This window comes from Pithys albifrons, chromosome 4, assembly GCF_047495875.1.
Source record: "Pithys albifrons albifrons isolate INPA30051 chromosome 4, PitAlb_v1, whole genome shotgun sequence".
Lineage (NCBI taxonomy): Eukaryota > Metazoa > Chordata > Aves > Passeriformes > Thamnophilidae > Pithys > Pithys albifrons.
Window position 1 is genome coordinate 25,069,169 of NC_092461.1, and position 14,783 is coordinate 25,083,951.

A 14,783-nucleotide genomic window follows, 5' to 3' on the forward strand; every position below is an offset into this window, starting at 1 on the left:
GTAATGGTATCAGACATGAACCCATTAGTGAGTGAATGCTTGCCAAAGCCCACTCTTAGTATGGATTCTCCTATTCAATGAGAAATACACACAGATGATGTGCAAGTTTGTCAAACTCCTTTTGAAACAGATAAAACTGTCACACTTGGGCAGTTTTCCCTTTCCTCCATTCCTCTCACAGCTCAAACTATAAAAATAAAACAAAAATGTTGCCTCTACTCACTCCACCTTATAGATCTTAGAATGGTTTTATTGTGGCAAAGTTTTGAAGAACACACACATGAGAAAAACAGAGCTCAAGTCATTGAAAAAAACACGCATAATTCAGGAGATCTCTGTTGCCTTCTGAAGGGTGTCTGTTCTTCATGGAAGGTGAAAGACTTTCTCAAGGCATGGGCTGATTTGTGAAATGCGGTGCTTTATTTGAAAGTGGACTCTATATATTTTACCTGGCTACAGCTCATGAGTCAGAAAGAAGCAGCAGCTCAGAGACAGGATTGGAGCTGTAATAGATTAAGTGGCAGAATATAATCAGACCAGAGGATAAGCCCAGAACTTCAATACATCCTTTAATACAGAAATGCCTAAAAGTCATATGTGTACATTTCCCAAACAAAAGTGGACTCGCTTGGTTGACATTGCTGAGTGGCGGTAGTGAGCGTGCAGCATAATGAGCAAGCTGCTTATCAGATGGCTCTCCTGTAGACATTCCCCTCTCCCTTTCCCTAAAAAGCCAAATTATGCCAAATAGAAATGGAAACTACAAAATTAGAATTGAAGCATTCAGATTGGTAGAACTTATCTTGCATCACAAAAACTGTGTGGACATAATGTGTCTCCATGGAAAAGGGGGAGATAGGGAAGAATAAAGAAAAAATTTGGAAATCTGACTGATCTGTATTATTTACAAACAATCAGATTCTACAGTGTTCCAGGAAAGCTTTACTTATTCAATAATGTAACAACTTTTTTTGCTAAGATCTGGCAGGGCAAAAAAAGAATAAAACAAGTAACTCTCAAAACGCAAGTGATTCTACTAAAAGACAGTAAAAAAATAACCTATAGATTTTTCTGTGTATCTGAATTGGTATTGAGCAGCAAGTGTAGCTTGAAGATTTCCTCCTTTTGATTTCAGACCTACACTATAATTCGATTAAGGCATTTCCTGGTTTTCAGAAGAAACAAATTTGTACTCTGAAGTAGCATATCAACAAAATCATAATACGTTACCTCAGCAATCGGAAGTGTAACAACATAATAATCCATACAGTGATAACTTAAGGCACATTTAAGTATTTAATCTTGCAAACTATTAAGAGAACATAGTATATGATAGAAAAATACTGAAGCCAGTATGACAAGAAAATGATTTCCCAGTCCTCCTGTGTAAATTAGAGCAATTTTCTTGCCATGGAAACAGGAATTACAGCACATTTCCTTATGTCATAAGGAATTCCAAACCTTCAGATCACTGCTTATTTCAATGTTAGCCCCCAAAATCACCAGAGCAAGAAACAGCCCTCTGTTTTATTTTAAAACATTCATAAATCTCTCCTTGCCTTGAGAAGAGCACTTAGTCTTCTAAAGCTCAGACCATCAAATCATTAATTCTATTTCACCCTCCTCAACGAGTATTTCTGGGAGTGTAGGTGGTAAATAAGAAGTGCACATCCCAAAACCCTTATCACAGGCAGAAATGAGGAATTCAGTTTTACCTGTTAACAAGCAAACATTAATGCAATAGAAAAATATGTAGTCAAACACAGAATAAAAAGTAAACAGCTGCTTCATTCTCTACAAACTATCTTCAGTGAAAGTAAACTGTAGAAACTTGGGTCAAAGCACTGCACTGCAGATGAGTCACAATCTAATTGATCAAAATCTTTTGCCTTCTCTTCTGCTTTATAATCACTTGATGAAGGACTCTGTTTAATTAGCTAATTTACACTTTGTATGGTTTTTTTCTAATAGAAATAATTTCATGATTCCTTTGTCTAAGGTTCCAGTTTTATGGCCTTGGGATATTAAATTCAGCCATTTTAGATAAGCCATTCTAGCCCTGTCCTGTCACGGTGTAATAATTGTAACATTTAGATCATGGCAGAAAGAACTTAGTGCAGTTTTACAAGATTCTTTATGTAACATTGCAATGAAAGGCTGTAAAATTCTGCTTACCAGAAGCCAATGTTCTTCAGTACACAGTCACCACACTTACAGTTGTACCTTGCTATGCAAGGCTGAAATCACCTCTCCTTTGGAGAGTCAAGATACATTTGCCCTTTTTTTGATCCTGCTTTGTATGCACTATCAGGACAAAACCATGTCACTGCTCCATTTCAAATCCTCAGTGTAGATTTCTATTTTAAATTCTTCCTGTCCTCTTATACCAAAAACAAAAAGCCTGGAAATAGGTTTCACTATGGACTACACATCCTAAAGAATACCCAGCTTTTCTTCAAGCCTGATACTGTAGTCCAGCAAATTTGCTTTCCCGACACCTAATAAAATGTCATAGACTTTGTATTTACTTGAAATTGTATGGTCTCAGCACTTGGCCTGAGCCAACTTTAGTTGTGATAATGACTGCCTTGAAGTCAGCAGGCAATTGCCTAGCTTGTTTAACTTCATTCTGTGGTTATCATATGGATAAATGTCTGACAAACTTACGTTGTCACTCTTTAAACAAACAACTGGGGCCAGAGGAGGCTATGAACTCTGACTAATTATCACTGGGTGAAAACAGTAAAACTTTACTTGGGAACAAGAAAAAAAACAACAAAAAAACCACCAAAAAACCAAGTAAGCAGACTGTTACAAAACAGAAAAGTGCTGTAACTGTGGCAGAAAAGGAAAATGTCAGTGCAGTGACAGTATCCCATTGCAAACCAATATTGCAAAAGGACAGGAAGAACTTGCTTCACTTAAGAGGAAAAGCCACACAGCGATACCACAAGTTTCTGAGATTTCATCAGATGGAATAGAAAAGTAGAAGGCAAAAGAAATGTGATTGAAAACCTTCCTTCTCACCTCCTAAATTTAATGAGGTTCAATCAGCTTTAGCCAAGCCAGTCAGAATCAATAACTACCTGCAAGTATTCAAGTAAGTAACTCTCATTCATACCTATCGGAAGTTTCAAGACAGAGAAACGGTGACACTTCACTGACAAGTAAAGGACTTCTGAAACCCTGTCTAAATCAGAGAGGTTAGGAAAAATTGTGGCCATCTGCAAAGGGTTATACCAGTAAGAGTTCAGTAGAGCAGACTTCTGCAGTTTTGTTTCCACAAGACAAGTTAAATAAAAATTCATTAATATAATCAGAGGCTGCACTTTTGTTAATGAACAAACAACTTACTTGCTTTTTTTGTCATACTCAACTATTAAAAGTACACATTCATGGCTGAGGCGTGAACAATCGATATCATCATACTCTACCTGGATCAGTTTTGTGTATACAGCATACACAGTATACAGCATACTTGCCATAATGAAGACATTTGGGAACCAAAGCTCTTTTGAGAAGCCATTTACACACCACTTCCAACATCAAAAACAAACAGAGTCAGAAAAAATGAATATATTTAAGTTCACCAGTTTGAGCATTTTCACTTATACATGTATTTCCCTTAACAGTAGTGATGCATGCATTTTATGCCATTGTCCATATTTAAGTTTTCCACTTCTATAAAACTTTCTCATAATTTTTACTAGTTACATGTCATGGTTTCTGCTGGGTTAGAGTTAATTTTCTTCCTAGTAGCAGGTAGAATGCTGGCTTTCAGATCTAGGATGAAATAAAGCTGATAACACACCGATGTTTCTGATGATGATGAGCAGTGCCTGCCCCAAGCCAAGGACTTTTCAGTTTCCCATACTCTGGCAACAAGGAGGCATTCAAGAAGCCAGGAGGGTGCATGGCCAGAACAGTTGATCCGAACTGGAAAAGGGGATGTTCCATGCCATAGAACATCATGCCCAGTATCCAAACAGGGGGGAACCGGCACGGAGGGGCTGATCGCTACTCTGGGGTGGGCTGGGCACCAGTCAGTGGGTGGTGAGCAATGGTATCGTGCATCACTCATCTTTCTTGGGTTTCACTACTCTCTTTTTGTTGTCTTTCATTGCAATTATTATTACATTTATTTCAATTATTAAACTGTTCTTATCTCAACCCACAGGTATAACTTTTTTCCAATTTCCTTCCCATTACACTGGGGGAGTGTGTGGACTAGGGTGAGTGAACATCTGTGTGGTACTTCACTGCCAGATGGGGTTAAACCAGGACACAACATTAAGCCATTTAACTACATCTTTCAGTAACCTTTGTTTGCTTTCTAATAACCAGTGTACTTCAGATCTTTAAGTGAGCATATACATCTCCATATGCCAGGGCTCCATCCACATTAATCTCATCTTCAACAGGTAAAGTCAAAGCTAAAAAATTCAGTATAAAATGAGATATTTAGGATTCTATCTCTGGCGCAATTTCCAAGCTTTTTGTTTCACATCCTCTAGAATGTTTCAAATCATAGGCCCACACAGTGTCTATTCCCTCTCCCACAGTATGATCTGGAACCCAGCAGGGGAAAGGAAAGCGACAGGCAATGATTCTGGCATTACATTCAAGTTCTTCTTCCAGCTTCTTCTCCAACTGTGGCATCTGTTGAGTAACAATAAAAAGCTCTCAGAAGCAGCAAAAAAAGAGAAGCATTCTCTTTAGAATGTAATTTAAAAGTTCAAGAGAAGTCCAAGGTTTTTGAAAAATCTTGTGAAAGTATTCATAATATATATATTTTGGCTTTGATGCCTTGACAAAGAATATCTAAAACTAGAAAATGGCTATTGTGCCCCAACTGGTGACATCAAGGAAATCATTAACTCTAAGTTCTAAAAATTAAATTAAAAACTTATCCCTTAAACTAAAAAAAAAGCTAAGAAAAGACATCACGTGTTTCAATTCATGATTCTCTTCAGTGGGATTCTTTATAGAGAATGAAAGTTCAGCCCCCTAAATTTATGCTATTTCAGACACCCCTAGGTTTATGAGCTATTGTGTGGTACTCAAAGGTCACTACTGCTCATAATTTACAGTCTAGCCCCGAGAAAGATCCTGGGACACATCACACAGACAACAACCCAAAGCAAACATTCTGCTGTCACTGTGTGGCAAAGTACTGGTATGTTAAATGCTATTGAAATTGAGCTTTGTTGAATCCACAGCCTGCTAACACATCCATGTAAGTCCCTGCAGCAGCACTGCATGAAACAGAATGAAGAATCATAGAATGGTTTGGATTGGAAGGGACCTTTAAAGGTCACCTAGCTCAATCCCCCTGCCATGGGCTGGGACATCTTCAACTAGATGGGTTGCTCAGAGCCCCATCCTGCCTGAGTGTTTACAGTCAATGGGGAGTCTACCAGCTCTCTAGGCAATCTGTTCTAGTATTTCACCATGGTAAAAATTTTCTTACCTATACCTAGTCTGAATCCATTCTCTCCATTTAAAACCATTACCCCTTTTTCCGCTATTACAGGCACTACTAAGAAGTCTGTTCCCAACTCTTTTATATGCCCCCATAAAGTACTGAAAGGCTGCAACAAGGTCTCCCCAGAGTCAAGTCTTCTCCAGGCTGAACAACCTCAAGTCTCTCAGTCTGTCTTCACAGCAGAGGAGCTCCAGCCTTCTGATCATGTTTGTGGCCCCCCTGTACCTGCTCCAACAGGTTCACAACCTTCTTCTTGTGCTGAGGACCCCAGAGCTGGATGCAGCACTCCAGGTGGGGTCTCATGAGAGCAGAGCAGAGAGGCAGAATCCCGTTGCCTGCCCTGCCGGTCACTCTGCTTTTGATGTAGCCCAGGATACAACTGGCCTTCTGGGCTGCAAGTGCACATTGCCAGCCCATGTCCACCTTTTTATCCACCAGCACCCCCAAGTCCTTCTCAGCAGGGCTGCTCTCCATCTGTTCATCCCCCAGCCTATTGATACCAGGGTTGCCCTGGCCCAGGTGCAGCACTTTGCACTTGGACTTGTTGAACTGCATGAGATTCCCAAGGGCCCAGTTCTTGTCCATGTCCCTTTGGATGGCATTCCATCCTTCAGGCATGTCAGCTGCACAACTCAGCTGTGGTGTCATCAGCAAATTCTTCTAAGAGTGCACTCAGTACCACTGTCCATGTCATTAATGACGTTATTAGGCTGAACTGAGGGACAGCACCTGTGATTTCCATCTGGACACTGAGCCGTTGACCATTACCTACTGGATACAGCCATCCAGCCAATTCCTTGTCCACTGAATAGTCCATCCACCAAATACACCTCTCTGAAATCTAGAGAGCAGGACTTATGGGGGACTATGTCACATACCACTACGAAAGTCTCCTTGGCTGAACATCTGCAGTCTAGCTTTCCTCCATTCACAAAAATTGAGAGGATATGCCAGTCAAGGGAAATATTACTGCTTTTCTAGAAAACAGCAACACCCTGACTAGTCAGATACTCTCTTTGTAAATTCTGTTATGGATTAAGTGAGAAATTAATAAACACATCTAGACTTCAAGGAAATTTCTTTCCCATCACAAATAGTGATCAGGATGAAAACAAACAAACAAGCAAAAACAACAACAACAAGCTCCCCTCAAAAAACAAACAAAAAACTACACACAAAAAAAACAAACAAAAAGAAACAAACAAAAAGAAATTTAACAGCTTTAGCCATCTCTGTCCTTTGAAAAAGTTTGATGGGATTAGTGTGCTTAAGCAGATCCCAGTGCCCATCCACTTGGAGTTCCTCTTATTCTCACATACTGCATATGTCTGAATGAGTAATTGTAACAGCAAACTCTACAGGCTACTTCTACTGCATGTTAAACTCCAACTACTTAGATATAAGATGCAACATTTGACTATTAGAAGGTTAAAAGGACAGTAATTATTTACAAATATAATTTACCTTAAGACACAAAATACACAAAAATTTCACCCAAACTCCTCAAAACAAACAAAAAACAAAACAAACAAAAAACCAACAGAACATTATTAGAAAACAAGACTTATTGAAGAAAATGCAATTCCAAAGCTGCTGATAGTTTCCACTGTCACATACATGTTAAGGGTGTGCCTTTGATGTAATATCCTGTTATAGCTACATTTAAGCTTAGAATGGAGTATTGTTAGGAAAATTATAGCCATAGACCTAATAAAGAGTTGCCTCTGAATATTTTTAAGCATTCTATGCTCTGATTTCATCCACACTGCAAATGCTTTTGAACATTTTTGCTACCGCACCTTAAACAAACTAGAAAAATAAGCCCACTTTGGTACCTAAAACTGAGTTAAGGCAGCAGCAGAAGATCTAATTTGTTTCAGAAATTACAAATAGAGACACAGCCTAATTTTTAATGAGTAATTATGAAAATTAGTGACACTGCGTGCCTATCTTTGTTTAAATTAGAAAAAAATCATTAATAGTTCAGACACAATTGCATCCTTGAACCACTCAAACTAGTTTTTAAGCTAAATCTATCAGTTACTTCAGCTGTCACAATCATACCATATTTTATGTCAAGCAAAGATTGGGGGGTTTTTGGCATGTCTACATAGATACATAGTTTAGTAAACCCTTTGTACAGTATATAATCAGTTAAATACACAGAAGCTGTGAACATGAACATCTGGTAAGAATTCCCTCATCCAACTCTGAACAAGTAAAAGTATCTCTCTGCAATGACTCAGAAACAAAAACACCTTCCCACAGACGCTTGCAAGAACAAGAGAGGTCTTTAGTCTTCCTTGAAGATCAATAAATCCAACTTTTGTAAGCTAATCTTGGATATGATAAAAAAGCACTGTGTGGCAGCACCAAATCAGGCCAGCATTATTTAAAAAAGCTGAAGAGATCTATTGCCCTCAGTAAAAAAAAAATAAAAAATGTTTTAAAGTTTCTAGAAAATTAATTCAGTCATGCAGGAGGCTAAGCATTCACAACTTTCAAAGTAAATTTAAACGGGATCATAAGCAAACGAATGCTCAGGAAACACAGAGGTTTGTATGTTTGCATCTGTTGCATTTATGACAGCACTTCTACTGAAAGAATTTAGCCTAGTTTTTACTGGATTTACAGAAGTTATTCTGAGTCCTACAGTTACAGTTTCTATCGCAGCTGTTATTAATTTAACCCACATTAGTAAATTTAAAGTTAAATCAGTATTTCTGCTGGGTTTATTCGTATTTTCCTAGGGCATTTGTTTATTTCGAGTTTACCGAAGCTTCTTTCTCCACCCGGGCTTTCCCTCCCGGTGCAGTGGCCGAATTCCCGACTGCAAATCCAAACGTTCGTCCTGCCCCCTGGCGGAACTCAGGGAGGAGAGCACTGCAACTCAGTCTCTGTACCAGTTTTGAAGAATGCATTTTACCCACGGACACACCGAACATAGTCCACAAAGCAGCTAAAACCCACACAGTGACACATGGACAAGGGGTTATTTCAATATACCAGCTTCTGGCTTACTTGAGGTGATCTGGTTTTTGGAGAACATAAGCAAATTTCAACACTCTCCTCTAACAAGGCTCCCAAAAATCAGCTGTAGTGAATTTCCCACTCCATCTTCTCCCTGCAAATTCCTTTCTTTGGAAAGAAAACCTGAAATTTTCAAGGGCCAATCTATCAGCTTCCCTCCAAGCAACTTCAACACAGCAGCTTTCAGGATAACAGGACCAGGGCAGTGATCCTTCCCCTGTACTCTGCATTGGTGAGGCCACACCTTGAGTACTGTGTTCAGTTCTGGGCCCCTCAGTTCAGAAAGGATATTGAGGTGCTGGAGCGAGTCCAGAGAAGAGCAACAAGGCTGGTGAAGGGACCGGAGGACAAGTCCTATTGGGAGAGGCTGAGGGAGCTGGGGTTGTTTAGCCTGGAGAAGAGGAGGCTTAGAGGTGACCTCATCACTGTCTAAGAACTACCTGAAGGAAGTTCTAGCCAGGTGGGGGTTGGTCTCTCCTCCCAGGCACTCAGCAATAGAACAAGGGGGCATGGGCTTAAGCTCTGCCAGGGGAAATTGAAGTTGGATATCAGAAAAAAATTCTTTCCAGAGAGAGTAATCAGGCATTGGAATGGCCTGCCTAGAGAGGGGGTGGATTCACCACCCCTGGAGGTTTTTAAACTGAGATTGGATGTGGCACTGAGTGCCATGATCTAGTAATGGACTGGAGCTGGACCAAGGGTTGGACTTGATGATCTTGGAGGTCTTTTCCAACCCAATCAATTCTATGATTTGATTCTAAACTAATGGACAAAAAATGCTTCCCAAAAATACACATATTTTCAAAGCTCCAGTCTGCATACTGTCACAAGTTTAACCAGGCTTTATCATGGACATCAAGAAGAAACAATGAAATATCAAAATAATATTCTTTGGGATCAAGAGCACCCTCGGCAGGTTCGCTGACAACACCAGGCTGTGTGGCAGTTGACATGCTGGAGGGACCTTGACTGGCTTAAGAAATGGGCTGATGCAAACCTTGGTTAAGTTCAACAAATCAAAGTGCAAGGTCCTACACCTGGGTCACAGAAAGCCCACACAGCAACAGGTTGGGTGAAGAAGTAGCTGAGAGCAGCCCTGTGGAGAAAAGACTTGAGGGTGATGGTTGATGAAAAATGCAATGTGAGCTGGCAGTTTGCGCTCCCAGGACAGAAACCCAACCCATGTCCTGGGCTGCATCAAAAGGAACATGGTGAACAGGTTGAAGGAAGTGTTTCTCCCACTCTGCGCTAGTGAGACCCCACCTGGAGTACTGCCTACAGTTCTGGTGTCCCCAGTAAAAGAAGGACATGGAACTGTTGGAGCAAGTCCAGAGGAGGGCCATGAAGTTCTAAGATGGCTGAAGCACCTTGCCTATAAAGACAGGCTGTGCAAGTTGGGGCTGTTCAGCCTGGAGAAGGGAAAGTTGCATGGAGACCTCACGGTAACCTTCCAGTATGTGAGGGGGACCTACAGGGAAGCCAGACAGGGATTCTTTGTCAGGAAGTGCCACTCTAGGACAAAGAGTATTGAGGGCAAATTCAAAGGGGGAAAAATTAGGTTAGATATTAGGAAGACGTTTTTTTCCTGTGGGGGTGGTTAAGACACCTGAACAGGTTGCCTAGGCAGCTGTGGATGCCCCAGCCCTGGCAGTGTTCCAGCCCAGGCTGGATAAAGCCTTGAGCAACATGGTCTGGTGGAAGGCACCCCTGCCCATGGCAGGGGCGTTGGAACCAGATGATCTTTAAGGTCCCCTCCAACCCTTAACATTCTATGATTATTACTGACTACCTTTGACCTACTGCAGTTGGTTCATTTTGCATATAATGTACTAACACAGAATGGCTTGGTAATAAAATAATTAACAATGCAAAAATAGTAAACTTACCATTTGAGGTACACCAAAAACAACAATATTTCTATAATGGGAAAAAGAAACCTAAAATAAAAATTGAGAACAAGCCTTAATGAAAAAGGCATTTATATTTGGAGAAGTTCTCACCATTCTTTTGTCCCAATCCCTCTAGCTGCCCTTCTGTCAACAGGGATTTAGACCAAAAATATGAAAGGAGATCCCCTATCAACTTTTCATCACACAAATTTCCAGATAAAGAAAACTTTATCTTGCTGAACAGCAAAAACCTTCTACTGTCTGGCCAAGAATATGGCACCAATTCTAGTAGCACAAGAAGCATTAATTTAGAAAATACCTACATGATTTTATTCATATCTAATTTTGGAGTTTTTCACAGTTCCTGTAAATATGAAAACCATGTATGGTTTAAGATGTTAAATGTTAGCTAGCTATGAAAACCTTCCAGGCATTCTAATGCCTGGGTTCTTCCAGTCAGTGCCATGGAGTTTTCCTATGCTTCTCTCTGGAAAAAAAAGCAAACTCACCAAGAAACCCCATGTAATTCATCAGACACAAGACAGCTTGAGGAGCCTTTACTGATAAAGGACAGCAGTTTAAGAAGGCACAGAACCAGCAGAACAGTGTATTAAGCCCATAGTAATGTGACTTCCAGCAAAAGTACTTACTCAAAGCACAATATAGCACCTTGTGGCCAATCAGCATTCCAGTTCCTTCAAGACAGTATTTCCAAACTATAAAAATGTCTCAATCATCCAGATTCCTACTTAGATATTTCACTACCTACCTTCCATAAGTCTGAAATATAAAATCTGGTATTCTGATGTACTCCATCTCTCCAGGCTCGGTATCTGGAGTACCAAACTAGCCAGGGATTTAATTCATAACCAACAGCTTTGAATCCCATTTTTGCAGCTGCTATCACCTATAAGGAAGAAAATAAATCTTCATTTAGAAACATAAAAGCCCATTAATCTAAACAGGAGCACATAGCTTTATTTAAAATATGAATCAAGAGAAAGCATTTGTGTAATTCACTCAGGTTTAGTATAGTGAATAAAACTCAAATATTATGACTAGTTAAATGAAAATTAATGTATTCAGACAAACAAAATGAACATAAACATTCACAGGGCAAAACTCTGAGCTTGCAGTACATCTATGACTTACATAAAAGTTTAATACATTCACGACACTATCTTGGAATTAAAGAGGACCAAAATTGACCATGGAGAGAACAGTGAAACACTCACAAGCAAAAATGCTCAAAATTAGGCCACTATTTTGGAAAGCAGTGAGGGACAGGCACTTTAGCAACCTTTGAATCAGAACCAAAATGACATGCCAATAGCAAGAGTCTGAAAGTTATCTGTTGATCTATATTAAAAAAAATACAAAAAGACACCAGTTTCTAGAGTAAAGGTTTAGACACAATTTAAAAGGTTACTGATAAGCTTTAATCAGGAAACATCTGACCAACGATGAATTACAAAAGAGGCAAGGTGAAATCAGAAAGAAGTATGCATTTCTTAACAGAACTTTTCCATCAGTAATACCTGGGCAGTGTATTTCACACTGTTAAAATACTGCATCTTTCATCACAGAAAGAGCACTGGAAAATTCCTTTAAAGAATTCGACATTTTTACCATGCTTGGAAACAAAAATACTATCGTGTTTATCCACTGATTACATCTGACTAGGTGTTAAATATTTAAAACCATCTGAACTGACTTTTTTCAGGACAGATGCATTAAAGAAGCACCGAGCATTCCGTTTTAAGCACCTGGCTTTACAAAGTCTCCATTCAGACACCTATACAACCAGAATTCAACACTCAGAACCCAGTCAAATTAGATGCCTCAGATGAGTTAACGGCCAGAATAAAGAACAGAGAGAGCATCAGAAACTGCAGTTCTCTTGCACCTATGCATTTTTTTTTCTGTTTCCTGCTTGGGCACAATTCAAGCCACCTTCACAGATTTGGGGTTTCAAACCAAATTTTTTTTGTGTGGACAAATGGTTGACTCATTTACATGAAATATGGACCAGGGTAGCATTGAAGAACTTACTTAATTCTATTAAAAACACACTTAGTGCACTATCCTGTTGCTAAAGCTGACTTGAAGCAAGTGGTTATGAAAAGGTACACAAAACTTGGCAACTATCAAAAAAAAAATCCCACACTATTCTCCACTATACCCTCCCCACATTTCACAAATTGAGGTACAATCAATGTCCTGGAAGCACAGTATTACTTCAACTTTTGTGATTCTCACCATTTCTCTTGGTGATTATTCTAGCTTAACCACATGGATTTTAAAGTGGGAAAGCCAGCACTGCACAAAGGTGTGAAAACTACAATACCATGATTTTCATTCTTGTAATCCATGAATCATTTTGCATTCTCTTTTGCTTTTCTGTCACCTTTATACATTAAGCATGGAACTGCACCTCCAAGAGCAGGGTGCTATTTAACGTCACAGCCTCCCTCGCTGCAGCTACACACCTATGTGGTACTTTGATCACATCTATTCACATGAATGCAGTGCACTTCTCTCCAGTCAGCACAATGAAACTCTCACTTTGTACACTGCCTTGATCAAGCTGCAAGTAAGACTGGAGAAAAAACTATTACTTTCCTGAACTTAATGTAAACCTTTCTCAGCTCTGATCCTCTGTGTATGTATGGCCAGACCACGAACAAAGATTTGGGCAGGGCTCTCCCCACATGGGTGTGCCCTTCCAGCCTGCACAGTGGATTTTTCAGGTGAGGCACAGTGTGCGCAGAACTGGCCCCACCGTTTCAGTCTTGAGGTCCATCTGCCACGGCCGAGCGAGCCTGGACAGCGACACTGAAGTCCTCGGGACTGTCACAGCACCCGATACTAACCGGGGCTGACCCTGCTGAGCATCCGAGATGTGACGGGATGGGATGACAGGGAGGCATTGAACTGCCAGGGGACGGTCCCCACTGAGACTCGAACTCAGGTCCTTGGGATTCGAAGTCCAGAGTGCTCTCCATTACACCACGGGACCGCCCTGATCCTCTGTGTAAGACTCAAACAAAACCCCACTGGATGTCAAAGACAAGACTTCAATAAGTATGAGAAAACAGCAGCCACAGGTACAGCATTTTTTTGAATCATACAATCAATTGCATTGGAAAAGACCTCCAAGGTCATCAAGTCCAACCCTCGGTCCAACTCCAGTCCATTTACTAGATCATGGCACTCAGTGCCACGTCCAATCTCAGTTTAAAAACCTCCAGAGATGGTGAATCCACCACCTCTCTCGGCAGGCCGTTCCAATGCCTGATTACTCTCTGGAAAGAATTTTATTCTGATATCCAACTTCAATTTCCCCTGGCAGAGCTTGAGCCCGTGCCCCCTTGTCCTATTGCTGAGTGCCTGGGAGAAGGCAGCAACGTGCACAACTTACAATGCGGCCATCCCCACTACCAATGTCAACCAGGGGGCCACTTCTGTTTTCCAGCATCTTCAGCACGTTCTGGATCTGGGCGGCAGTGGCAGGAACGAAGGGCAGGCACACCTTCCTCAGGGCGGGGGCCACAAAGGGGGTGGCCACAGCATAGAGGGCCACCAAGGAGCTGCCGACAGCAGCGGTGACCAGCAGTCCCCAACGGTTCCTGCCCTCGCCATCCCGCTGCGGGCTCTCCCTCGCCCCCGCCTCGGACATCGCGCCCAGGGGCAGGCAGGGACCGTCTGCACCAACAGCTTTATTAAATGCTCACTGCGGAGAAAGCAGGATGTTGTTATCAGAGGACATTAGAAACAAAAAACAACCACATAAAAAAACAATCAAAAACCCCCCTTATATTCCTTGAGCCGACCCCCAGCCCCGGGGACACGCCGCCACTGCCGAGGCGGAGCAGGCGGTCGCTGTTCGGGACAGGGTGTTCCCATGGCTCCCGCAGCCCGGGCCGGCAGGGACCTCCCCGCCACGGCCCGCCCGGCAGCCGCGCCCAGGGAAACGGGCCGGAGGAGCCCTTGGTTGTTGCTCCCAGGAGGAGCTGCTCCCCAGGGCACAGCTGTACCCACCCTGGCAACACGCACACCGCCCGAAACCCACACACGGCCACTCTCAGCCAGCCGCATTTATAGGGCCGGGCAGTACCACTTCGCCACGCGGGGTGGGGCGGGGGACCGAAACCTTTCTGAAGGCGCACCGGAGGAGAGTGCCGCGCGCGCTTTTCCCGCCGTGTGTCTGTCTTCACTCCACCGCTCTCACGCCAGCCGGTTCGACCCGCTGCCGTCACGCTCGGCGCCCGTGTTCCACCGCATGGAGCAGGCGCGTCCTCCCTCCCCGCCGCCGGGAGCTGGGCGATGCCGCCTCCCCCCGCGCCGGACGCTTCCAGAAGCGTCCTCCGGGGGCGCCA

General features: G+C 42.0%; 1 protein-coding gene and 1 non-coding gene across 5 annotated transcripts; both read right to left on the minus strand.

Annotated features, from left to right (window-relative positions):
* Positions 1-3,561: 3,561 nt before the first annotated feature.
* ATPSCKMT (ATP synthase c subunit lysine N-methyltransferase) lies at positions 3,562-14,741 on the minus strand. 4 transcript variants are annotated; one of them, XM_071553678.1, is made up of 5 exons: positions 14,574-14,741; positions 13,826-14,137; positions 11,174-11,311; positions 10,402-10,452; positions 3,562-4,659 (listed from the first exon to the last, which is right to left on the minus strand). In XM_071553678.1, exons 2-5 carry the CDS (start codon positions 14,081-14,083, stop codon positions 4,462-4,464), a joined length of 645 nt encoding a protein of 214 aa, XP_071409779.1. In that variant the 5' UTR covers positions 14,084-14,137; positions 14,574-14,741; the 3' UTR covers positions 3,562-4,461. The 4 variants fall into 4 exon arrangements, with proteins under 4 accessions (XP_071409779.1, XP_071409781.1, XP_071409780.1 ...); XM_071553680.1 differs by having other exon boundaries at positions 14,558-14,741; XM_071553679.1 differs by lacking the exon at positions 14,574-14,741 and adding an exon at positions 14,446-14,509.
* On the minus strand, positions 13,350-13,423 carry TRNAR-UCG (transfer RNA arginine (anticodon UCG)). The gene has a single exon. It is a non-coding gene; the product is annotated as a tRNA-Arg (tRNA).
* Positions 14,742-14,783: the final 42 nt, after the last annotated feature.

Coding starts and splice junctions, on each gene's coding strand:
- ATPSCKMT (XM_071553678.1), bottom strand. CDS start 14,083: ATGTCCGAGGCGGGGGCGAGGGAGAGCCCGCAGCGGGATGGCGAGGGC. Junction 11,312..13,825: donor GTAGTGGGGATGGCCGCATT/GTAAGTTGTGCA, acceptor TCTTCCTTATAG/GTGATAGCAGCTGCAAAAAT. Junction 10,453..11,173: donor ATATTTCAGACTTATGGAAG/GTAGGTAGTGAA, acceptor TTTTTATTTTAG/GTTTCTTTTTCCCATTATAG.